The sequence below is a fragment of the Triplophysa rosa genome, linkage group LG4 (genome assembly GCF_024868665.1).
Source record: "Triplophysa rosa linkage group LG4, Trosa_1v2, whole genome shotgun sequence".
In the NCBI taxonomy this organism is placed as follows: Eukaryota; Metazoa; Chordata; class Actinopteri; order Cypriniformes; family Nemacheilidae; genus Triplophysa; species Triplophysa rosa.
The window spans coordinates 16,905,816-16,932,142 of record NC_079893.1 but is presented as its reverse complement, the minus strand read 5'-3'; the positions used below and the strand labels follow the sequence as shown (position 1 = coordinate 16,932,142).

The window sequence follows — 26,327 nt, the reverse complement described above, 5'->3', positions numbered from 1 at the left end:
TCAATTTATTGTCATTGCACATGTACAAGTACAAGGCAACGAAATGTGACCTCTGCATTTAACCCATCCAGAGAGTAGTGAACACAGTACCCCCGGAGCAGTGGGCAGCTATCACTACAGCGCCCGGGGAGCAAGTAGGGGTAAGGTGCCTTGCTCAAGGGCACCTCAGTTGTTACCCGCCGGCCCTGGGAATCGAACCGGCAACCTTCTGGTCATGAGTCCGACTCTCTAACCATTAGGCCACAATTATACTGCTGTTTGAACCATCAAGCACTTCCTGGTTACTGACCAAGGTGACTGGTGGGGATATGGCACTCACTTCTCATGTGTCTTTCTCTAGTCATTAGCAGAAACATTTATCCAAATTACCAGCCACCAGCCCAGAGCATCACGACCAGCACTCATTTGCTACATTAAAACCTAATACATTTCCAGCGGTATTCATGTTTGTGTAGTGCAAAATTATATAATGGACCAAATCTAACATTTGGCTGATCACTGTCTGGTAAAGCACTAAAGATATGTGATTGTGTGTTTTGCAGTTCTACTGTTTACCTTAATATACTGTAGGTCTGACAATGCTCTGACAGAATAGTCTGGCACATAGATCTGCAGGAAGGCGTTGAGCTGGTTATTACTGCTGCCCAATGACGGTGTGATGGCTTCAATCCTCTCTCTATGGTGTAATGAGTCCGAATGGTTCAGTCCAAATGACCAAGGGGGGGATTTGTTTTCTGCACAGGAAAAACAGAAAAGGCATAGAGGAAATGATCTGGGAGGCATATTAGACAGCCTTATCAGTCTAAACAGTATTATTACATAATGTCATATAGTTCTGCACTTTTGGCTACCATTTTAATGTTTCCTACTATGGTATCAAGTGATGTCCCAGACATGTCACACAACATTTTTCCAAAAGCAGAACAAAGAAATTTATACAGGTTTGTAACAATTAGGGGGGGGGGGTAATTCATGACAGAATTTTCATCTTTGGGTGGCGATTTAAAAAATAATACTGATAAAATGAAACTGAACATTTTTTACCAGACGTGCTTATTCTCCACATGGCATGGCAATAATTGTTCAAATAGAAAATTAATTTGATGTATTTAATGCATTTTGTTGTCATTGCAAAATAACAATTTGGTCTGTAATATTTACAGAATTATATTGGTAAAAAGATGCAACCGTAATAGGTCACTATTATCAAAGCTTGTTTGTGTAACGCTTCACAATTCCATTTTCAGACCATACAATGTAAATATAAAATTGAAACGAGATGTCCAATTTTTCATTTTTTGGGTTAATTTGTCTAATTTTTCTCTCATTTTTTATTTTACTTTTACTAAATTGTGACTCAACAAATTATCATTTAAACAAATAAAAACTAACCGATTTACTATTTTTGCTTCTTTTTTTGTCTTGCCATCTGAGCTGTGGGCTGTACGATTAGCACGGGGGTGTCGCCACTTTTTTAGCTAAGTATCATATCCACAAATGTAAATGTTTGTAAAGCAAACAGTTGTTTTTGAAGTTCAAAATTGAACAGAAAATGTACTTTGAATCTATTGAATACCCTACAATTTCTAAAGCAATAAGGACAATGGATTTGTTTAAGGACTTGGCACTCAAACTGGTCTGAAAGACCCTGGCTTGTATTTATTGTTTTATGATTTGTAAATTGATGACAATGATGTATTATGTTCTAAGCAATGAATAAAAAAAATAAAAAAAAATTTCCGGTCGCCACGATGTAAGTTTGGTCATACGATTACGTTGATGTTACGTAACAGTCATGTATTTTGGCTAGCTGGGACTGTTTTATATTACATGGAAGGTATGGCACAGGCTGATGGTCTTTCTCAGTGCTCCGTGCTAGTGGTTATGGAGTGGCACTCTGTCAGGCCCCAGTATAAATCTAAAATTTAAGTTTGAACAATTTACCATTTTTGGAGGTGTATTCATTTACATTGATAATCGCAATATAAAGAAATCCATGTCTGTGCGTGTCTTTGTTTCTGCAGCCGCAACCTGGTTACAATCCACCACAATTTAGGAAAAATTAGAGAAAAATTAGACAAATTAACCCCAAAAATGAAAAAACGGACATCTAGTTTCAATTTTTAATGTAATTTTGCATTGCCTATTTACTGCTTAATAGCCACATATTTGAACTAAAACGGGAAAAAAAAAAGTGAAATCTGGCACATCCTGCATCAGGACTAGACTTTGAAGTTGAGCTCATGCAAGCATAATATACGCGTCCGGTGGGCAATACCTGTCATTTTGTCTTAAATATGCATTTTATCGAAAAAAAAAACATGAATTTACATATACACTCCTGGAAAAAAAACACAAAATTAAAGGAGCCATTCTTTTGCTGTTTATGAGGCTTTGACTATGTTTTTTGGGTGTTTAACAATGGATGTTCATGTTTCTAATTTCAAAAAACGCTTTATATTTCACATATTTCAAGTCTATTGTTCACCGCTGTCCTTCTTCTAACAAAACGACTGGATTTCTTCCGGTCTATATAAGTCCCTCCTTCCGGTAAAGCTGACCAGATCTGTCGTGATTGGTTCCCCGCTTAGTCGGTATCCCTCTAAGTGAACGTGTATTCATAAACTTTTAGCAATAAACAGTAACAATGGCGTCAACTTCACTTTATCAGTTAAAAACATGCGGATCGATCGAAGTGTAATGGAGGTCTGCTAGTGCATGTGCAAACGTCAATCTTTGTTCGAGATCACACATTTTTTTCCTACTATGGTGAGGGAAATGACACCGGACCGTCTGGCGTCAGACCGGTTATATTAATTAACACTAATACCAGAAGCGTTAGTTTTGCCTTTTTATATTGGACCTGAGTTGGATAATAAAACAATCAGATTGACCAGGAGACATTTGCAAGCAGGACTTCAAATGATGTTTCATAGAAGTATTTTAGAGGTAGGTTATGCGCACACACACAATATCAATGTATTACACAGAACAGCTTTCACAGCAGATGTTAAAGTCATGGAAGTTGTTATTGACCGTTGGTTATTTTAGAATGTGTGTAGCAGAATTCTTATTACCAGCTGTAGCAATGTGATGAAAGTGAAAGTAGTTTAGCGCGTAGCTCAGTCAAATGTTTACAATCTCTGATAACCAAACACTACTCCAGCGGCTCTTCCTCTCCAAGGAAGGCCTTGCCCCTTTTTTGGCATATTCCTTTGGGCGGAGGTTATCAAAAGCACTCGGAATAGTGACATCATGTACCTGGGAAGTAGAGGGCTGTAGTCCGATTCCAGCTGTTCTCTGTAGTCCTTGAAAAGCAAATTCTGATAAAGTTCGCTTGGCACTGAACTTTTAGCTTTATCATTTTGCAGGTATTGTTTATGCTCGAACAGCAACATTACACACTAACCAAAGGTTGAAAAATGGGATCGTGGGGAAAGGGATCTTTAACATATACACTCCTGAACAAAATCTTAAGACTGGGGGAAACATTACAAGTATTCGCATTTCTCGCTGGTGGATTGTAACCAGGTTGTAAGTACTGCTTCAAAATGCCAAAACAAGAAACAAGAGCAAGAGACAAAAAACAGAGAGTAGGCAATTTATTGAAAACGTCTTGGTTACGGATGTAACCTCGGTTCCCTGATGGAGGGAACGAGACGTTGTGTCGAACCGACAGAATGGGTTTTGTCTTGAGAACCTATCATCTTCTGAGTATTTAGAAAAGGCCAATGGAAATTGGCGAATGAAATTTGCATGCCGGGCTCCTCCCCGGATGTCCGGGTATAAGAGGGAAGCCGGCGTGCTCATTCATTCACCTTTGGTCTGAGGAGCCTAAAGCATCCTCCCCCGACCGCTGGGGTGGGCGGCCAGTGTTGTGGCATGAGGGACACAACGTCTAGTTCCCTCCATCAGGGAACCGAGGTTACATCCGTAACCAAGACGTTCCCTTTCTGTCGGTCTCTCGACGTTGTGTCGAACCGACAGAAAGGGGTTCCTATGGAAAACGGCACAGCACTGAGCCGCTTCACAATCTCTGCGGAGCGACGTTGACTGGCCTGGGCGAGTCAGACGAACACGCTAACGCGAAATTATGACCCTCCAGTGGAGAGGAAGGGGGACCCAGAGCTTTACACAAAGTTGGGAAGGCCTGCCACCGGCCGTCACGGGCCGAGGCCTAGTTCTCTAAATGGCGAGAAGCCGCCCGGCACCGTACGGGCCACTGGGTAAGCATTATTCCCCCCTGGGGGAAAAACGCTGCAGAGGCCACTACCTACCGTAGGGAGGAATTAGTGGAGACACCACATGGTCTCACCATCAGGGGAGAACTCATGGGAAGAATGTGCGGACTGCAGGAGTTAACCGCAAGGTTAGTCCACCTGGGACTATAACCACCTGGGTTAGTCCACCCCGCAAAGGGAGTCCACCTGGGGAGGTCATGGGTTGCCAAGGTGGGAACCATTTATGAGGATACATCAGACGGAACAGCCCACAGAGGGGGGGTTACCACGTCTGGAGCACTAGGTCCGGTTAGAGCCATCTGGGAGATAACTCAACTGTTCCCCGGCCTAAGGGGGCAGGGCTGCTCTGCCCAGCCTGTCCCCTGGAAGGGTGCTTAGTGATGGATGGAATGCCTGTTCTTTACCCAGTGGGGGAAAGAGGGGAGGCGTAATAGCCGCTGATCCCCCTAGAGGAAGGGGGAAGGGCTTTCGCAGGTGTACGCCCTACCAGCTGCCGGTCCCACACCTTGACAGGATGCTGGCTGACACCGGTTCCGTGCGTAGGTATTAGAACCTCACGGAGTTGTTGGGCATAGCCCAACCCGCAGCTCTGCAGATGTCTGCCAGAGAGGCGCCCTGAGCCAGTGCCCATGAGGGGTGTGCCTCACTCCCAATGGGCAGGGGCGAAATGAGATCGGTATGCCCTAACGAGGGCATCCACGATCCAGTGTGCCAGCCTCTGTTTGGAGACAGCTCTCCCTTCTGCTGACCTCCGAAACAGACAAAGAGCTGCTCAGAGCTTCTGGGCTCTGCGTGCGGTCCAAGTAGAGGCGCCGTGCGTGTACTGGACACAACACGGATAGGTTGGGTCTTCCTCCCCGGTGGGGAGCGTCTGCAGGTTCACCACCTGGTCTCTCGGGAGAGTGGTGGGAACTTTGGGCACGTAGCCGGGGCGGGGTCTCAAGATAACGTGAGAATCCCGGCCCCGAGTTCTAGGCAATCTGTGGACACGGAGGGGCTTGCAGATCCCCTACCCACTTGGAGGTGAGCGCCATGCGGAAAGCATTATCAAGACTGAGAAAGAGCGGCAACCCGGAGAGGCTCGAAGGGGGCGTGGCCTCTTGAGGCCCGCCACCTAGGTCGCAAGAGGGTACGGGGCGCGAATAAGGTGGTCACCCTCTCGCGCCCCTTAGGAACCTAATGACCAGGTCGTGCTGTCCCAGAGGCTACCCAGCACTTGGGTCATGATGAGCGGCCGTAGCGGCTACATACATTCCCAGTGTGGAGGGAGAGAGGTTACTCCCCAGTCTCTCTTGAGGAAGGGACAGCTAGTACCCGACCGAGCAACTCCGCGGGTCTTCTCGCCGAGAAGAGCACCAGGACGAGAAGAGGCGCCACCTATGGGCGTATAGCCGCCCAGTGGCCGAAGACCTAGCCTGAGTGAAGTCCCAACCAGACCGGGGGTGGGTCACTCAGGATCTCCTCGTCCCATCCAGACATGGAGACCAGGTTTTGCCTGGGATGCCGTAACGTGCCCCTTCCCCTGGGGAAGCCGTCCGCCAAGGGGAGCGGCCAGGGGGGAGTTGTTGTCAGAACCTTAGCTCCGAGAACCAAGTCCTGGTTAGGCCAAAAGGGGCGTAACTAGTACCACTTGATGCTCCTCTTCCCTGGCCTTGCACAGGACCTGTGCACTGAGGCTCACTGGGGGGAAGCGTACTTCTGCTTGTCCCGCAGCCAGCTGTGCGCAAGGGCATCCGTGCCAAGGGTTGCATCGGACAGGGAGTACCAAAGCGGATAATGGGTGGAGTCCGGGGAGGCAACAGGACCACCTGTGCCTGGGTGAACCTTTCCCAAATGAGCCGGCTGCGCGGGGATGGAGTCGCCACTCTCCGCGAGGCGTCGACTGAAGAGAGAGCGCATCGGCTGTCTGGTTCAGGACGCCTGGGATGTGTGTGGCTCGCAGGGAACTGATCACCTGCTGACTCCAGAGGAGGAGGCGCCGGGCGAGTCATGTTAGTTGCCGTGAGCGAATCCAATGATATACGCCACAGCAGCTGTGCTGTCCGACCGGACCAGCACGTGCTTGCCCTGCACGAGAGGTTGTAGCCTCCTCAGTGCAAGTAGCACAGCCAACAACTCTAGGCAGTTGATATGCCAATGCAGGCAGGGGCCCGTCCACCGCCCGACACTGCGTGCCCGTTGCACACGGCACACCAACCCTGCAGGGAGGCATCCATCGTCACCACGACGTGCCTTGACACCTGCCCTAGGGGGACCCCTGTCCGCAAGAAGGTCATGGAAGACCAGGGGGTTAGGGTGTGTTGGAGCGGTCACATGTGCATCAACCCGAGGGGGACCACCCCCGCCGAGGATGCCCACCCCTGCCGAGAAATTGTTTCAGAGGAGCGAGATCGGTGGCAGTGCGGAGTTCCTGCATTACCACTGGGTCGGTCTTACCCTTGTGGATCTCCTTCAACACCTTGGCTTGGTGGACTTGCAGGATGGCCATGGCATGGAGGGAGGAGGCAGCCTGGCCCCGCAGCAGTATAAGCCTTCGACACCAGGGATGCCGAAAACTTACACGCCTTGGAAGGGAGTCTAGGCCGAGCTCTCCAGGTGGCCGCTGTCTGCGGGCACAGGTGCACCGGACTGCGCGGACCAGCACGCTCCACCTGGGGAAGCTCGACTTAGCCCCTGGCTGCCCCACCATCGAGGGAAGTAAGGGCGACAGAGCCGGTCTGATGGGAACGGGCCGTGAGTGAATGGAAGCACTCCACGTCTTACTGAGCTCCTCATGCACTTCCGGGAAGAACGGGACCGGGGCTGGGCGCGGCTTGGAGTTGCGCTCAGACCCGAGGTACCATGTATCCAGCCGCGAGCGCTGGGGTGGAGGCAGTGCGGTGCACTGCAGTCCAATGCTTGCGGCGGCCCGGAATAGCATGGATGACATCTCGACGACCACTTCTTCCTGGGCTCGACGAGGAATCGTTGGGGTCGGATGCCAATAGGTCGCCCTCCGATGCTGCAATCGACATCTCATCTTCGTCACGCACTCCCGAGTACGTGGCCGAGGAACAAGACGGGGTAGAACCGTCTCCTGGGGGATGGTCAGACGAGCGAGACAGGGCCATAGCCCGTGCGGTCTTGGAACGGGTAGCAGACGAGGTGGCGGCTGTGTCCATGAAGAACACAGCTACCCGTGACAGCAACGTCTGGATCGCCATCCGCCCGCAGTGCGGGCAGGACGTATCCACAAAGGCTGCCTCAGCGTGCCGGAGACCCAAACACCTGAGGCAGACATCGTGTCCATCCCCTTCCTTGATGAGCGCGTTGCACCCACGAGAACAGCGGGCCATGCCACGCTGGAGAAATTTGCTCTTTTAGAAAAGGAAATCTGCTCGAACACCTCCGGATCTGCCGAGACGCCCAGGAGAGAGTCGCTGCAGGGAGGGACTGTCCGCTGCACCACGTCGTAGATTCCAGCAGGAAGATACATAGATCGCGAAGATCAGAAGTAGATCAATGAAGATCGTAGGAAGATCATCAGATGCCCAGGCTCTGAAGACCAAAAGGTGAATGAATGCTGCACGCCGTCTTCCTTTTATACCCGGATATCCGGGGCGGAGCCCGGCATGCAAATTTCATTCGCCAATTTTCATTGGCCTTTTCTAAATAATCAGAAGATGATAGGTTCTCAAGTCAAACCCCATCTGTCGGCTCGACACAACGTCGAGAGACCGACAGAAAGTGAACCCATCATTCAGCTCATGTGCAGCGAATGGGTTTAATTAGTGAACATAGCAGCAATAAGCTGTATACGGGAAGTGACTGGCAAGTGAAAATCTGCATAACAAAGAAGTAAAGATAAAATGATCCAAAAATAAATAAATATGGATTTACCATAAAAATGGTTACATTAGTTAAAACATTGTAAAAAATAACCATGTTACAGTACCATTGTTCTGCCATTGAAATTCCGTAATGGCTAACTTAAGGCACTTAAGGCAATCACTTCAGTTCTAAACCAAAGTGTGTTTAGTGTAAAACGTTGGAGATCAAGGTTGAACAAGAGCAGACAGACGGTTGGTTAAATAATATGATATTTATTAACAAAAACAGTTACCAGCTTCTGAAAAAATACCAGCTTCTGGTTCTGTCTCCAAGTTAGCGACTTTGGTTTAAACTTCTTAACGTCCATGGAGTATCGCACGCCAGACGCGTATATTATGCTTGCGCGAGCTCAACTTCAAAGTCTACTCCTGATGGGCCAGATTTCGCTTTATTTTTATTCTGTGGCTAATAAGTGTAGGCGATGCACGGCTGGGTGATGCAGAAAAGAAACACAGACGAGCACAGACATTTTTAAAGATTGCGATTATCAATGTAAATGAATACACCTCCAAAAAAGGTAATTTTAACTTAAACTTGAGATTTATACAGGGGCATGACGGAGTGATCGCTCCATAACCACCAGGGCCGCACACGGAGTAGCCTACTGAGAAAGACCATCAGCCTGTGCCGTCTATGTAATATAAAACAGTTGCAGTCCACATCCCAGTGCTAATGGTACAGCCCACAGCGCAAATGGCAAGATAAAAAATGAAAACAAAATGAAAATCGATTAGTTTTCATTTGTTTAAATGATCATTTGTTGAGTCACAATTTAGCAAAAGTAAAATGAAAAAAAGGACAAGAAACTATTGACAAAGTAACCCCAAAAAATGAAGAAAAAAAACTGACATTTTGTTTCAATTTTTAATTTCTGCATTTTCATTTGCATTGTATGGTCTGAAAATTGAATTGTGAAGCGTTACACGGACCAAAGCTAATAAAACTTTTTTTGCAACACCATTGGGTGACAAAATGACACACTTCACCTACAGTAATTATTAAATATGACTACTAGATAATTATTTTAAATTTAGATTGTGTTTGTATGAACATACACATGAACTGAAATTGTATAAACAATAGGTCAGAACGTAGAATGTATAGTAAGTGTTAGTTAAATAAGGGTTCTTTAAGTGTAAAAGTGTTTTTAGGGCTACTGCTGGCAAGAGAATAATAAAAAGCCGTAAAGCTTTCAAAGAGGAGACTGGCTTGTTTTTAATTAAACACAGCTTATGTTTTCACTCCATAAAGAGATGTGGACACAAACGCACACACATGTTGGGTTTCCATGTTTTATTGGTACTTTCCATAGATGTAATAATTTTTATACTGTACAAACTGTGTATTATATCCCCTAAATCTAACCGGAAACTTTCTGCATTTTTACTTTTTCAAATGAACATTTAGTTTCAATTATAAGCTGTTTTCCTCATGGGGATCAAAAAAGAGTGTGTCACCTTGTAGGGTTTACCAGGACCACATACAGTATACACACATACACATTTGTTTTTATCAACCTGGTCTCATAGGAAATACATACCTCTGTACACTTTTTGCAGTGCCACAAAATACGTACCATCAGGTACATATTGCTACAGTTCAGAGACACAAAAGTCTAATGGGGGCGCTAATGTGAAGAACTGTATTGGTCCACTAGAGAATGCGTGTCAGTGTCACAATTTGCCTTTGAAACGATTTTATAAAGACTTATTATTTGTACTTTAACAGATATTTTAGCGCACCTAACCCCACTCCTACCCTAAACCTAAAACTACCCATTTCCCAACCACAAAAACATGCAACAAGGAAATAGAAGTCAGACACGGGTGTTTGTTGCGAACACTGACCAAAAACAGTATAAAAGCATTACAAACAGGTCGCATTGCGTTTCAAGTCTTCTAAAGCCGTACGGTATCATTGTGTGAACACAGCAGGTTTTAATTGCTGACGATCGCACTCCAGGAATGCACCTAGTCTTGAAGTGTGTACACTCATGGTTCGCGCGTGACGCAATCGGAGTGGGACAGCCAATGGCATTTCAAAACGTAGCTAACGTAATGACGAAACTAGTCAAAAGACACACGAGAGCCAATACCATTTCACTGTCGAAGCTGACATTCCGGAAGCAATTTTTGAATTCTGTCACTGCACGCAGCCGGTCTGGATCAGAGTTTTATGGCAGACGGAGAAGGGGATCGCTTTTGGGTCTGTTATTTGGCCTCGGAACGCTTGGAATAATTGTTTTGAATAAACAGCATACTGTATGTATCCGTATCTTCCTGTTACATGTTGTGTATTGTATGACATACAAACTGTTAGGTTTAGGGGCAGGGCGGGTTACGTGCTCAAATACGTCTAAATTACGCATACGAAATAATAAACGTACACAAAATACGATGTCTGATTAAATTCAAAATCAATACACTCCATTATAATATAATAGGGTGTTGTTAACATTACTGTTGTTGGAAATTGTGATACCTGGTTGCAATATGTACCTGACGGTACGTATTTTGTGGCGCTGCAAAAAGTGTACAGAGGTACGTATTTCCTAAGAGACCAGGTTGGTTTTTATACACTGTGGAAATTAAAATCCTTAAGTTGCACAGACATGTTTTTTTTACTGTACAAACTGTATATTCTATCCCCTAATCCTCACATTAACTCTATACCAAGCCTTCACACAAACCTTTCTGCATTTTTACATTTTCATGTAAGCATCATATATGATGTTTAATAAACATTTGTTCAACAAAACACACATATTCACACTGTTTCACATGCCACATGCTGGTTAGCAGCATTTAGAGTTCAAAATCGTGCCTCTTTAACACACCAGTGAAGACTCTAGCTTGAACTACACATATGAGGATCCACACACATGCACGCACACACAGATTACATACATCCCCCCCCCATGTGTGTGCGTATGTGTTATTGAGAAACCTAAGAGCGTTTGTATTTGAGGGTCTGTAAAAGGAAAGAAATATGTGTAAAAAGAGAAAGTGGCCCCACTGACACACTCTTTGCTGAGAGGCTTTTGAGAATTAGAAATGCTTCTGAGAGCGTTAGAAAGTGACAGACATTTACATTGTTTTAGAAGCAAAAAAACCTGACATTGTCAAAAAGTTTTATCTGGGCTTATTAGTCTTGCCAAGCGTTTACTTACACAAATAATGCTTTCTCTGATCCATGCAAATGTGTCTGTAATAATAACAATAATTGCCTAGTTCAGTTATTAATCATAATTCATATTTTGGCAGCACATTGTTTTTGTTGAGCCATACAAGAACCATGTGAAAATAATCTCATCTTCATATAGCAGGAAGACAGGAACTATTCAGACAGAGAGTGAGTTCATGATACATCTGGGTATCACTGTACCTGGAGATCCAGCAACAGAGTCAGCCCTGCTGACCACAAATGCACGAGACAGGGAGAGAGGAACTGTGAGAGAAATAAAACAAAGAAAAGGGCGAAAAGCAAAGAATCACAAGAGGGAGGGAAACAAATCTATAAGGTGATCGAAAAGCACGAAGGAAACTGAAATTAACATAATAAATCAACAGAAGAGTTCTAGGGTAGAAGAAAATATTGGATTTACCAAAAACCTCACTCACATTTAAAAAGATCCTTCTTTCCCTAGTGACAGGGCAGTACTGTAATGTACTGTAGGTGTGTTGTCACCACCAGAAGTCACATATGATTGACCAAATGTTTTACAATTCAAACGTACAAATGTTTACAATTTAGCTAACACATTTCTGATGGTTCTAAAATGATGATGAACATGTTTACGATCATTTGGACCAAAGATATCTAAACTCTGAAAGACAAAACTATAAGGTAAAATAATGTTGTACTGGAATAACTACTGTAGCAAGACAACTCAACTCAACGTTTATTTATATAGCGCATTTTTACCATTTTCATGTTACAAAGCAGCTGTATGTGAAAACATGTTAACTATAAGCAATACATTACATTTATAAAATAGAAAAAGTATCAAGAGAAAAGTGAATAGATACACCCTCATTCACACAAGACACACAACATATACAGTGCACACACTCACATGAGGCAGAGTATTTGTAAAATCTTATTTCACAATACAATATCAGTCAATTTTATATCACATCACATTTTGCAACAGTGGGTTCAGGTCCTCAAATCTGGTTGGACAATAATTATACCAAGAGTGCTGATGCAGGACAAAAAAAGGACTGGTAGGCTTAAAGGGATTCTTCACCCAAAAATGAAAATTCTGTCATCATTTACTCACATTCGAGTTGTTCCAAATCTGTATAAATTTCTTTGTACTGATGAACACACTTTTGAATACCATTGTATCTTTTCCTACTATGGTAGTCAATGGGGGTCAAAATCTGTCTGGTTATAAGCATTCTTCAAATTATATTTCTCTGTGTTCATCAGAAACGGATGTATAAGAAATTTATACAGATTTGGAACAATTTGAAGGTGAGTAAATGATGACAGAATTTTCATTTTTTTGGTCAAATATCCATTTAACTGTTGCCAAATCAAAGCTGTGTTTTGCTTTATCAAAGCTTTATCACCCTCCCTTAACTTTTCACACTTTTTTGAAGCATGCAATGTTGGAGCCAATGATTCCAGCCCTTTATTCCAAGAATGTGAATGAAAGAGATTGGGTTGTGTTTACCTGGAGAAGCAGTGAGAGCCATCATCCCATATAAGGAGAAAGCTCCAGCTTCAAACTTCATCCCCTCTTTCCCGGCCTCCACCTCTACCTTCCCCTTTAGAGAACAGATCACATTAAAGAGTAACCTTTTAACTTCATTTTCACTTTTTTCACGATTTTGAATTTTTTTAAAGCAAATACTCTTACAAAAATTCCTTCCAATTATTCCTTAAAGACCTAAGGGTTTCAAGAACACTTCAAGAACACAAGTACAAATACAAAAATATTGTCTTCATTACAATGTCTTTGTTTCTGTTAGGTTCACTTGTGACATTCTAACTCAATTTTATATTGTACAGTTTTCTATATCAGTAATTGAATTAAAGGGGAAAAACATAAAATCATTTCAAAATCGAGTTCAAGCATTCTGTATATAATGGCCATGCACAATACATTTTTCTTTTGCACAGGTACCTCTTGTAAAAATCTTATTATGTGTGTTAAATACTTGTGAAAATCTCAGTTCCCTTTCTGTCGGTCTCTCGACGTTGTGTCGAACCGACAGAATGGGGTTTGTCTTGAGAACCTATCATCTTCTGAGTATTTAGAAAAGGCCGATCTCGCTCTACGGGCGACTAAGGTGACGGCACGGGCCTTGGGTCGGGCGATGTCCATCATGGTGGTCCAAGAGAGGCACCTCTGGCTCAACCTTGCGCAGATGCGGGACGCTGAGAAGGTTCGCTTTCTCGACGCCCCCATCTCGCAGGGAGGGCTGTTTGGTGACACCATTGAGGATTTCTCTCAGCAGTTCTCAACGGTGAAGAAGCAGACGGAGGCTATCAAGCACATCATGCCCCACCGTGACTCGGCCGTCGTCAGGCCTCCGAGATCCCGAGCAGCGTCTGCTTCCCGGCAGCCCCGGACCTCTTCGACTCCGGATCCGGCTCCAGTGCCCCCTTCTCAGGCTGCCTCCCGGAGAAAGACGTCGAAGAGGAAACAGCCTCCCCGTCAGCAGCCGTCGCGGAAGCAGAAGCGGCCCTGACGGAGAGACCCCAGGGAGATTGAGACTACCATCGGGCCCGATTCCAGCCACCACATCGCTGGATCGGATAGGGACGGTTACTGCCCCGTCCTACCATCAGCTGGTCCCCCCTGGGGGGCCAGCGCCCACTTCCTCACGAAAAGAGTTTCCTCTCTCTCTGGGTTTTCACAGCCGTTCCCACCCTCTGGTCGACGGTGGACGGCAACTCGACGTTGCGTCATGGCGAAGCGCAATGTCGAGTATAAGCAACGGCCTTCAGCACTCTCAGACAGACAGTGCGTCGAGCCGGACAATCGCCAGGCAGGAACAACAGCAGAGCCGATCTCCTCCCCGGGGGTCCTCCCCCGGCAAGGAATCCGTACTGCTAGCCATCGAACCACCCTCCGGGGGGGCGATGAAGCAGATTAAACCTCTAGTCCCCCTGTCACAGTTTCTGGGAGCCTGGTCTCAGCTTCCCAGACTGTCAGGTTGGCTGAGGAAGACAATCCGTCTCGGCTACGCGATTCAGTTCGCGAAACGTCCGCCCAAGTTCCGAGGCGTCCTTTTTACCTCAGTCAGAGGCAGAGATGCCCCCGTGCATCGGGCGGAGGTCGCCTCCCTTCTGGTGAAGGGAGCGATCGAGCCCGTCCCACCGGCCGAGATGTTCAGCGGGTTCTACAGCCCGTACTTCATTGTCCCCAAGAAAGGCGGAGGGTTGCGGCCTATCTTGGATCTGCGTGTGCTGAACAGGCACCTACACAAGCTGCCTTTCAGGATGGTCACGCAGAAGCGCATCCTGGCGTCCGTCAGGCGTCAGGACTGGTTCATGGCAATCGACCTGAAGGATGCGTACTTTCATGTCTCGATCCTCCCTCGACACCGGCCGTTCCTGCGGTTCGCATTCGAGGGACGGGCATATCAGTACAGGGTCCTCCCCTTCGGTCTATCCCTGTCTCCACGTGTCTTTACGAAGGTCGTGGAGGCCGCCCTTCTTCCCCTCAGGGAAGAAGGTGTGCGGGTACTCAACTATCTCGACGACTGGCTCGTCTGGGCTCACTCGCGAGATCTGTTGTGTACACACAGGGACCTGGTGCTCCGGCACCTAGATCGGTTGGGGCTACAGGTCAACTGGGAAAAGAGCAAGCTCTCCCCCGCGCAGAGCATCTCCTTTCTCGGTATGGAACTCGACTCTGTCTCCATGACAGCACGACTGACTACAGAGCGTGCCCGGTCAGTGTTACGCTGCCTGAAGCATTTCAGGCAACCGGCGGTCCCCCTGAAACAATTTCAGAGGCTCCTGGGGCACATGGCATCCTCGGCGGGGGTGATCCCCCTCGGGTTGATGCACATGCGACCGCTCCAACACTGGCTACAGAGTCGGGTTCCTTGGAGAGCGTGGCACACCGGCAGCAGGCGTATGGTCATCACGCCCTTCTGCCGGCGCACCCTGACCCCTTGGTCGTCTATGGCCTTACTACGGGAGGGGGTCCCCCTAGGGCAGGTATCAAGGCCAACCCTTCATGAAGGGCAGACACGTGCTGGTCCGGTCGGACAGCACAGCTGCCGTGGCGTACAGTATATCAACCACCAGGGTGGCATTCGTTCACAGCAGCTAACATGACTCGCCCGACGCCTCCTCCTGTGGAGTCAGCAGGTGATCAGCTCCCTGCGAGCCATACACATCCCGGGCGACCTGAACCAGACAGCAGACAGGCTCTCTCATCAGTGGTCACCTCGCGGAGAGTGGCGACTCCACCCTCACGCGGTTCAGCTCATATGGGAGCAGTTCGGTCGGGCGAAGGTGGACCTGTTTGCCTCCCCGGACTCCTCCCATTGTCCGCTTTGGTACTCCCTATCCGACGGTCCCCTGGACGGGACGAGGAGATCCTGAGCGACCTACCCCCGGCGGTGGTAGAGACCCTCATACAGGCTAGGGCCCCGGCCACTAGGAGACTGTATGCCTTCAAGTGGCGCATCTTCTCGTCTTGGTGCTCTTCTCACGGAGAAGACCCGCAGAGATGCTCGATCAGGTACGTACTATCCTTTCTCCAGGAGAGACTTGAGAAGAACCTCTCCCCTTCCACACTGAAAGTGTATGTTGCCGCTATAGCCGCACATCACGACCCAGTTGCTGGTAAGTCTCTAGGGCAGCACGACCTGGTCACCAGGTTCCTGAGGGGCGCGAGACGGTTGAATCCGCCTCGCCCGCGCCCCGTACCCTCTTGGGACCTCGAAGTGGTCCTGGAGGGCCTCCAGAGGCCCCCCTTCGAGCCCCTAGGAGAGGCCGATCTTTCTCGCCTGTCGATAAAGATGGCCCTCCTGGTAGCGCTCGCCTCCTTCAAGAGGGTAGGGGACCTACAAGCATTCTCTGTGTCCTCGGGTTGCCTAGAATTCGGGCCTGGAGACTCTCACGTTATCCTGAGACCACGGCCCGGCTACGTGCCCAAGGTTCCCACCACTCCCTTCCGGGACCAGGTGGTGAACTTGCAGGCGCTCCCCACCGGGGAGGAAGACCCAACCCCTTCCGTGTTGTGTCCAGTACGCGCACTGCGCCTCTACTTGGACCGCACGCAGGGCTTCAGAAGCTCTGAGCAGCTCTTTGTCTGCTTTGGAGGTCAGCAGAAGGGGAGAGCTGTCTCCAAACAGAGACTGGCGCACTGGATCGTGGATGCCATATCCTTGGCATACCGGTCGCAAGATCGCCCCTGCCCCTTAGGAGTTAAGGCGCACTCCACTCGGGGTGTCGCCTCCTCGTGGGCACTGGCTCAGGGCGCCTCTCTGGCAGACATCTGCAGAGCTGCGGGTTGGGCTACGCCCAATACCTTCGCGAGGTTCTACAACCTCCGCGTTGAACCGGTGTCAGCCCGCGTCCTGCAGGGAAACAGGTAGGACCGGCAGCCGTTGGGCGTACGCCTGCGGAAGCCCTTCCCCCTTAGGGGGGAGCAGTGGCGATCCAGCCTCACTTCTTTCCCCTCGGGTAAAGAACAGGCATTCCATCCATCACTAAGCACCCTTCCAGGGGACAGGCTGGGCAGAGCAGCTTCTCGCCTTTTAGAGAATCAGGCCTCCGCCCGTGACGGCCGGCGTTAGGGGGCTTCCCAACTTTTTGTGGAAAGCTCTGGGTCCCCCTTCCTCTCCACTGGAAGGTCATAATTTCGCGCTAGCGTGTTCGTCTGACTCGCCCAGGCCAGTCAACGTCGCTCCGCAGAGATTGTGACGCGGCTCAGTGCTGTGGCGTTTTCCATAGGAACCCCATTCTGTCGGTTCGACACAACATCGAGAGACCGACAGAAAGGGAACGTCTTGGTTACGGATGTAACCTCGGTTCCCTGATGGAGGGAACGAGACGTTGTGTCCCTCATGCCACAACACTGGCCGCCCACCCCAGCTCCTTTAGGCTCCTCAGACCAAAGGTGAATGAATGAGCACGCCGGCTTCCCTCTTATACCCGGACATCCGGGGAGGAGCCCGGCATGCAAATTTCATTCGCCAATTTTCATTGGCCTTTTCTAAATACTCAGAAGATGATAGATTCTCAAGACAAACCCCATTCTGTCGGTTCGACACAACGTCTCGTTCCCTCCATCAGGGAACCGAGGTTACATCCGTAACCAAGACGTTTGTTCAAGGCTAATAACCTCAATCCCTGCTCACTGCGCCCTCCATGGCCCTGGATCAAACAGCCAATCTGACCTGCAAAATGAGGATGAAATAGTCCACGGGCTTGTTGCGGTGGAAGAGGTAATGATCAGCTGCTTTCTTATTTTTCTCATTATATTTGATCTCCTGGATGACGTTGGGGTGCTTGATGAGACGCAAAAGAATCTTCTCAGACATTTGGCATGGACTGAAAGACTCAACTTCTGTTAAACAAAAGGTAAAGTCACCCATATCAGATTCGTTATATTCTCAATAAAATTCTCATAAAATGATCACTAAAAATCACACTAAGTATGTTGCATTATATTTATAATGTATGATGCCTGTTTAACCAAACTCAAACTGACACTAAAACTGCTTTGATCTTGCAACACTTTAGACAGATTACTAACTAATCTCGAAACATTAGTACAGAACATCTGTATGTCAGTTTTGTTGTAGTTTAACAACAGCATAGTCTCTCTTCTAATAAAGTGATAGTTGAACCAAAAATGAAAACTCTGTCATCATTTACTCACCCTCTTGTCATTTCAAATCTGCATGACTTTCTTTCTTCCGCAGAACACACAAAAGAAGATATGCTTAAAGAGTACATTCCTCAATATTTTTAAGGGCTTATTTTGGTTTATGGAGTGTCCGACAACAAGTTTATGTACATACATGATGTAAAAATACTATTATTTCGTAATAATAAGCAGTTTTTATTACCTTACTTCTTGACTGAATCTCAAATGATTCGTTCCGCGATTCATCTGTGTAATCTCCGCCTTTCCGCCAGCGTAGTCTGATCTGATTGGTCAGATAGTGTAGTCTGCTGTGATTGGTCAGATGGTCTAGTCTGCTGTGATTGGTCAAATGGTCTAGTCTGCTGTGATTGGTCAGATGGTCTAGTCTGCTATGATTGGTCAAATGGTCTAGTCTTCTGTGATTGGTCAAACGCGTTCAGCATGTGTCGCAAATGGACCGCCTATCAATACTGCTGTATTACGGTTTGCAGGTGGTTGGATATTAACAGTGTATAGAGAGAGATGGCGTCGATTTTACCTTACCAGTTCGAGCCCGAGTCTGACGAATCATTCTTTAATCCTTATACAGATGCCAGTAAGAAAAAGGACTGTTTTAGACACTTCTCTTGTAACAGTTAGTTATCACGGCATACAGTGTACGGTGTTCGTATCTTCAGATGTTATTATAACTATAGTACACCACGCAGTTCTTGAAATAAAGACTTTGCGAGTTAATATGGTTGAACACTTACATTAGCGCAACGAGTTTATAGCTAACGTTAGGTAAACAAACAGTAACAACCCCAAAAATAACGGTAACGTTAGCTAAACACAGACATGAGATAACGTCACACAAATTTAATTTTAAGTAAAGACAAAAATAAAGAGTCACACTTACAGGTTGTGATTCGGTGGAGCTTACAGGTCCAAATAAAGTTGGTATTGCAACATCTTTTAAGGAAAGACGTTTAATGTATCCTGCAGTAAAGGCGCCAAGATTGATGAAGCAATCTTCGGTAAAATGACGCGCGCAAAGTAAAACGTTCGGTTTATACTCCTTTGGTGTCGTTTGAAAAATAAATAGTAACCATTTTTTCCTCAGAAGTTCTTCCTTTGGTAGTGAAAATAAGACTGACTTAGTTTCACTACATAGAACACAGCTTCTCTTAGACATGATGCACACGTCACGAACGAGCTAGTACAGTGTTTGGGGAGGAGAGAGTTAAGTTTTCGCAGTCAGTAGGCGGGGATTTTTCTAGTGACGTAGGTACATTGTGGTTAAAGATTCGGACAGGTCATGGCTTGTTCGCGTGATTCAGAGTCGATTACCTTTTTTATAAGCTAATAACTTTGTTATTCGTTCACCTTCGGATTTACAACTTGGCAGATTGCTTACATTCAAACACGGCAAAATTAAACACTTCATGAAATGTATTTTTTATGATCTCGAGGAATGTACTCTTTAAGAATGTTGTAACTCGCACCCATTCACTTAGGTCATTCGTTTTGTGTCCATACAATAGAAGTGAATGTGTGCCGACACTGCTCGTTAACCAACTTTCTTTAAAATATCTTCTTTTGTGTTCTGCAAGAAATGACAAGAGGGTAAGTAAATGATGACAGAGTTTTCATTTTTGGTTGAACTATCACTTTATTAGAAGACTCAAATGCCAATGGATGTGTGTATACAACAGTACTTATGCAATAGTGAGATTTGTAAAGTTTGAAATCTTGGCATTTGTTGGAGCAAAGTGAACCTTTTTAGGGTCAACATTTAAGGTCTTGCATCACCTGTTTAGCTCTGTTTGCTGTTTCTGTAACTTGGCTACAGGTTCCTACACTAGTAGTATTGTATTTGTTAATAAATGACTAATGTCATGCTTGGCCACATGGTAAAAGGTCTCACCAAATCCTGGAGTGAAATTTAAAGGTGAATAGCATTCTTTTTTCAATCGGTTCCTTTGCAGACACTTTCCCACAGCAATGTTTTTCTATCATACACTACCACCCCAGAGACCTTTTAACTCTTTCCCCGCGACGAGTTATCTCGTCATTAAAAAAAAAACTTTTTATTTTTAAGAAATTACTTAAATTAAGGGAAATCACTTATGTAGGAGGTTGCAGCAAATGCCTGATCACTTTTGCGAGAATCAGCAAAGTATTTAAACGTTTTTTTTTTGGCATAAATGTGTCTATTTTAATGGTCCATCAATTTACTTCTATCAGCATTTAATATACAAAATGCATTTTAGCAAAACACATGATAAATCAAAACAGTGGGATAAAAATAGTGTTTGCCAATGCCAAAGATGATCTCTACTCGGAAAAAAATGCAATCACATTTTCATTAGTACTCTTCACTATACTATTATAATACTGCTTTATAATATGTTCTTCTATACACTAACTATACAACATAACAGACCATCTGTTAATGCAAACCTCAGAAAAAAAAAACATCCTGGCACAATATTCCTCCTCTGTGTCAGCACCCTAACAAGTAACTACAGTCACAGGACACACATCAAGCATCAATGAAGTACACTTGCCTGTTGCTAGGAAACGCAAAGTAGCCAGTAAAAGCTGAGGTGATATTTTAACCTTCATTTCATTGTCCATGTGCTTGAAAGCCGAGAAGTCCTGTTTCTTCTCTCGGTGGGTGATTTTCTTTTTTGTTTTGTTGTCAGCTATTGGGAAAGTAAGAAGAAAGGAAGTTTTTAATGTCTTGATGAGAACCTAAAAGGCATTATTTTCACTCTCATGTTTTTTAAGTTATATTTTTTGGCCATTTTACACCTTTACTGGGTGGAGTAAGTGGGAACGGGATAATCGGAATCAAAAGTGTTGCCAAAAGTACGTTTGTGCCATATGTCGGGCTTGCCCAATATAGGCCCTTGGCTACGATATTCACCTTCATGTTGTTCAAAACCTGTATATGACTCTATCTTCTGTGTAACACAAAAGAAGTATTCTGAGAAACATCTCAGGGGTTTTGTATCCATACAATTAAAGTCAATGGGGGCAAATGTTGTTTGGTAATCAATATTCTTCAAAATATATTCTTTTGTGATCTGCTGAAGAAAGAAAGTTATACAGGTTTGAAATGACATGAGGGTGAGTAAATGATGACAGAATTTTAATTTTTGTCATTACTTAAGTTTCTTTTATGATCAAGCTAATAAATGTGTAAGCTGATAACATACATTGAAATAATACATTGATTAAATCATACATCGAGTAGTAGGTGAAGGGTAATAAACTAATAATTGTTTAATTCTATCAAAGGAAATTTTGTAAAGATACTTGAATGCATGAGTTTATTTTACAGCACATACTAAACAAGTCTGTCTCGTCCAGGATTTCAGACTTTATGATTTCTTCAATAACATCCTCCAGGGTGATAATTCCAAGCACTTCATAGAATGGGTCACCTTCTCCTTCGTTGTTGACCCTCTGGACTATTGCCAGGTGAGATTTACCTACGAAATCATACAGTTGCTTGGTCAAGACTTACATTAGCTTGAGTTTAAAACTTTTCAAATACTTGTTTATAATGGAATATTCACATATAAGCAATATACTTCCTAATATGCTGCTTACTGCCGTGGCTTATATTTAATAACCAACGTGCAACTGCAGTCTCAGAGCATCCCTGGCACAAAGCTGTACTAATATCAATGGTCTGACCCTCACTGTAAAACTTTGCTGTAATTATGCAGCAGTTTTGCCAGTAACTTACTGTAGATTTAATTACTACTTAATATTTTCCAATTAGTACTGTTTTTATTTTATTTGAGTTAAACTTTACTTGAATCAAAATGTTCAAAATGACCAAGAAGAGACTGCATGGTCTTATTACTGGCATTACACTGCATTACATTACTTCATACATTTTGATACATTTACATGACAAGAAAAGTAACCTAATATATTTAGTCTTGTTTAATGAAAGAAAATCTAAGAACTGGGTAAGTTTTGTATTTAAAACAAAATAAATTAAATCTACAGTAAGTTACTGGCAAACCTGCTGCAAAACTGCAGTGTTTCCCACAGCGCTAAAGTGTTTTGTGCTTGATATTGAAGGTTTAAAGGTCTAGAGTAACGTCTTGGTTACAGATGTAACGTCTTGGTTACGGATGTAACCTCGGTTCCCTGATGGAGGGAACGAGACGTTGTGTCGAACCGACAGAATGGGGTTTGTCTTGAGAACCTATCATCTTCTGAGTATTTAGAAAAGGCCAATGAAAATTGGCGAATGAAATTTGCATGCCGGGCTCCTCCCCGGATGTCCGGGTATAAGAGGGAAGCCGGCGTGCTCATTCATTCACCTTTGGTCTGAGGAGCCTAAAGCATCCTCCCCCGACCGCTGGGGTGGGCGGCCAGTGTTGTGGCATGAGGGACACAACGTCTCGTTCCCTCCATCAGGGAACCGAGGTTACATCCGTAACCAAGACGTTCCCTTTCTGTCGGTCTCTCGACGTTGTGTCGAACCGACAGAATGGGGTTCCTATGGAAAACGCCACAGCACTGAGCCGCGTCACAATCTCTGCGGAGCGACGTTGACTGGCCTGGGCGAGTCAGACGAACACGCTAGCGCGAAATTATGACCTTCCAGTGGAGAGGAAGGGGGACCCAGAGCTTTCCACAAAAAGTTGGGAAGCCCCCTAACGCCGGCCGTCACGGGCGGAGGCCTAATTCTCTAAATGGCGAGAAGCCGCCCGGCACCGTACGGGCCACTGGGTAAGCATTATTCCCCCCGGGGGGAAAAACGCTGCAGAGGCCACTACCTACCGTAGGGAGGAATTAGTGGAGACACCACATGGTCTCACCATCAGGGGAGAACTCATGGGAGGAATGTGCGGACTGCAGGAGTTAACCGCAAGGTGGGAGTCCACCTGGGGAGGTCATGGGTTGCCAAGGTGGGAACCATTCATGAGGATACATCAGACGGAACAGCCCACGGAGGGGGGGTTACCACGTCTGGAGCACTAGGTCCGGTTAGAGCTATGTGGGAGATAACTCAACTGTTCCCCGGCCTAAGGGGGCAGGGCTGCTCTGCCCAGCCTGTCCCCTGGAAGGGTGCTTAGTGATGGATGGAATGCCTGTTCTTTACCCGAGGGGAAAGAAGTGAGGCGGGATCGCCACTGCTCCCCCCGGAGGGGGAAGGGCTTCCGCAGGCGTATGCCCTACCGGCTGCCGGTCCCACACCTTGCCAGGATGCGGGCTGACACCGGTTCCGCGCGTAGGTATTAGAACCTCACGGAGTTGTTAGGCATAGCCCAACCCGCAGCTCCGCAGATGTCTGCCAGAGAGGCGCCCTGAGCCAGCCACGAGGGGTGTGCCTCACCCCCAATGGGTAGGAAAAAAGATCGGTATGCCCTAACGAGGGCATCCACGATCCAGTGCGCCAGCCTCTGTTTGGAGACAGCCCTCCTGCTGACCTCCGAAACAGACAAAGAGCTGCTCAGAGCTTCTGGGCTCTGCGTGCGGTCCAAGTAGAGGCGCCGTGCGCGTACTGGACACAACACGGATAGGTTGGGTCTTCCTCCCCGGTGGGGAGCGCCTGCAGGTTCACCACCTGGTCTCTCGGGAGAGTGGTGGGAACCTTGGGCACGTAGCCGGGGCGGGGTCTCAAGATAACGTGAGAATCCCGGCCCCGAGTTCTAGGCAATCTGCGGACACGGAGAGTGCTTGTAGATCCCCTACCCTCTTGGAGGTGAGCGCAATGCGGAACACCGTCTTTATCAAGACTGAGAAAGAGCGGTAACCCCGAGAGGCTCGAAGGGAGCGGGGCCTCTTGAGGCCCGCCACCTAGGTCGCAAGAGGGTACGGAGCGCGGAAAGGTGGTCACCCTCTCGCGCCCCTTAGGAACCTAATGACCAGGCCGTGCTGTCCCAGAGGCTACCCAGCACTTGGGTCATGATGAGCGGCCGTAGCGGCTACATACATTCCCAGTGTGGAGGGGGAGAGGTTACTCCCCCGCTCTCTTGAGGACGGGACAGCTCGTACCCGACCGAGCAACTCCGCGGGTCTTCTCGGCGAGAAGAGCACCAGGACGAGAAGAGGCGCCACCTATGGGCGTATAGCCGCCCAGTGGCCGAAGCCCTTAGCCTGAGTGACGTCCCAACCGGACTGGGGGTGGGTCACTCAGGATCTCCTCGTCCCGTCCAGACATGGAGACCAGGTTTTGCCTGGGATGCCGTAACGTCCCCTTCCCCTGGGGAAGCTGTTCGCCAGGGGGAGCGGCCGGGGGGAGTTGTTGTCAGAGCCTCAGCTCCGAGAACCAAGTCCTGGTTAGGCCGAAGGGGCGTAACTAGTACCACTTGATGCTCCTCTTCCCTGGCCTTGCACAGGCCCTGTGCAATGAGGCTAACTGGGGGGAAGCGTACTTCCGCTTGTCCAGCGGCCAGCTGTGCGCAAGGGCATCCGTGCCGAGGGTCCTCGGACAGGGAGTACCCAAGCGGACAATGGGAGGAGTTCGGGGAGGCAACAGGACAACCTGTGCCTGGCCAAACTGCCCCCAAATGAGCCGGCTGCGCGGGGAGGGAGTCGCCACTCTCCGCAAGGAGTCAACTGACGAGAGAGCACATCGGCTGTCTGGTTCAGGACGCCCGGGATGTGAGTGGCTCGCAGGGAGCTGATCACCTGCTGACTCCAGAGGAGGAGGCGTCGGGCGAGTCATGTTAGCCGCTGTGAGTGAAGAATAGGCCACAGCAGCTGTGCTGTCCGACCGGACCAGCACGTGCTTCCCTGCACGAGAGGAAGTTCCTCAATGCAAGTAGCACAACCCACAACTCTAGGGAGTTGAATGCCAACGCAGGCGGGGACCCGTCCACCGCCCCGACACTGCTCGCCCGTTGCACGCGGCACCCCTTAGGGTGTGTCGGCAGAAAAGCGTGTGACCAACGCCTGCTGCCGGTGTGCCACGCTCTCCAAGGAACTTGACTCTGCCGCCAGTGTTGGAGCGGTCGTAAATGCATCGACCCAAGGGGGGGCCACCCCCGCCGAGGATGCCATGAATCCCAGGAGCCTCTTGTTACAGGGGGACCGCTGACTGTCTGATCTCAGGCAGTTCAACACTGACCGGACGCGCTAGTCCTCGCGCCCCCCCCCCCTGGGGGTGAGCGGGGCCGCCCGTGAGGACAGAGTCGAGTTTCATACCGAGAAAGAGGATGCTCTGCACCGGGGAGAGCTTGCTCTTATCTCAGTTGACCTGTGGCCCCACCGATCTAGGTGCCGGAGCACCAGGTCCCTGTGTGTACACCACAGATCTCGAGAGTGTGCCCAAACTTGAGCCAGTCGTCGAGATAGTTAGTACCCGTACACCTCCTTCCCAACGGGGAAGGAGGGCGGCTTCCACGACCTTCGTAAAGACTCGTGGAGACAGGGACAGACCGAAGGGGAGGACCCTGTACTGATATGCCTGTCCCTCGAACGCGAACCGTCGGAACGGCCGAAGTCGAGGGAGGATCGAGACATGAAAGTACGCGTCCTTCAGGTCGATTGCCATGAACCAACCTCGAGGGAAGAGAGGGTGACAGAACTTTGTTTGACGTGAAACGTGCCGGAAGGGGCGTTCCAGGTCTTGCAAAGTTCCTCATGCACTTCCGGTAAACACGGCACTGGGGGCGGGCGCCACTCAAACCCGAGGCGCCATGTAGCCAGCCGCGAACGCCGGGAGAGGCACTGCGGGCACTGCAACCCAACACTCACGGCGGCCCGGGAAAGCATGGCCGACATCTCGACATCCGCTTTTTCCTGGGCTCGACCCCCCGAGGGATGGAGCCCGAAGAATCGTCGGAGTCGGATGGCAGTACGTCACCCCCCGATGCTGCAAGAGACCTCTCATCATCACGCATCGTGTCCGAATACGTGATTGAGGAATAAGACGGCGGACCGTCTTTTTGGGGAACGGTCAGACGAGCGAAACGAGCTGTGAACGGTCCGTGAGCCGTGGCTGGCGGATTATCACTCACAGTAATCCTCATCTCACCCTCGCTGCTTGCCATAGCGGACGGCAGGGCCGTAGTCCTGCCGCCACGGAACGGGGAGCAAACGAGGTGGTGGCTGAGTCCCGTGGGAACACAGCCACCTGTGACGCAACGTGTGAATCATCACCACCCGCAGTGCGGGCAGGACGTATCCACAACGTCTGCCCCAGCGTACTGGAAGCAGGCATTGTGTCCGTCCCCCTCCTCGATGAGTGTGTTGCACCCATGAGAACAGCGGGACAAGCCACGCTGGAGAAATTTGCTCTTTTAGAAAAGGAAATTTGCTCGAACACCTCCGGAACTGCCGAGACGCCCAGGGGAGAGTCACTGCAGGAAGGGACCGTCCGCTGTCCACGTCGTAGATTCCAGCAGAAAGAA

General features: G+C 47.8%; 2 protein-coding genes across 13 annotated transcripts in view; one reads left to right on the top strand and one right to left on the bottom strand.

The window, feature by feature from the left end:
* cnnm2b (cyclin and CBS domain divalent metal cation transport mediator 2b) overlaps positions 1 to 26,327 on the bottom strand; it is a 132,140-nt gene that overhangs the window by 30,860 nt on the left and 74,953 nt on the right. For 4 of the 6 annotated variants that reach the window (XR_008962755.1, XR_008962754.1, XM_057330985.1 and 1 more), the window contains exons 2-7: positions 21,294 to 21,437; positions 20,508 to 20,645; positions 17,486 to 17,655; positions 12,793 to 12,886; positions 11,496 to 11,558; positions 556 to 734 (exon numbers count right to left, since the gene is read on the bottom strand). Coding sequence is in view for 4 of the 6 variants with exons in the window: in XM_057330985.1 (XP_057186968.1) it covers positions 556 to 734; positions 11,496 to 11,558; positions 12,793 to 12,886; positions 17,486 to 17,655; positions 20,508 to 20,645; positions 21,294 to 21,437 (788 nt within the window). In the remaining 2 variants the exon portion in view is untranslated. The remainder of the gene's footprint in view (positions 1 to 555; positions 735 to 11,495; positions 11,559 to 12,792; positions 12,887 to 17,485; positions 17,656 to 20,507; positions 20,646 to 21,293; positions 21,438 to 26,327) is intronic. The other 2 variants (XM_057330989.1, XM_057330986.1) reach the window with 2 other exon arrangements.
* nt5c2b (5'-nucleotidase, cytosolic IIb) overlaps positions 1 to 26,327 on the top strand; it is a 155,192-nt gene that overhangs the window by 116,485 nt on the left and 12,380 nt on the right. The window lies entirely within an intron of this gene.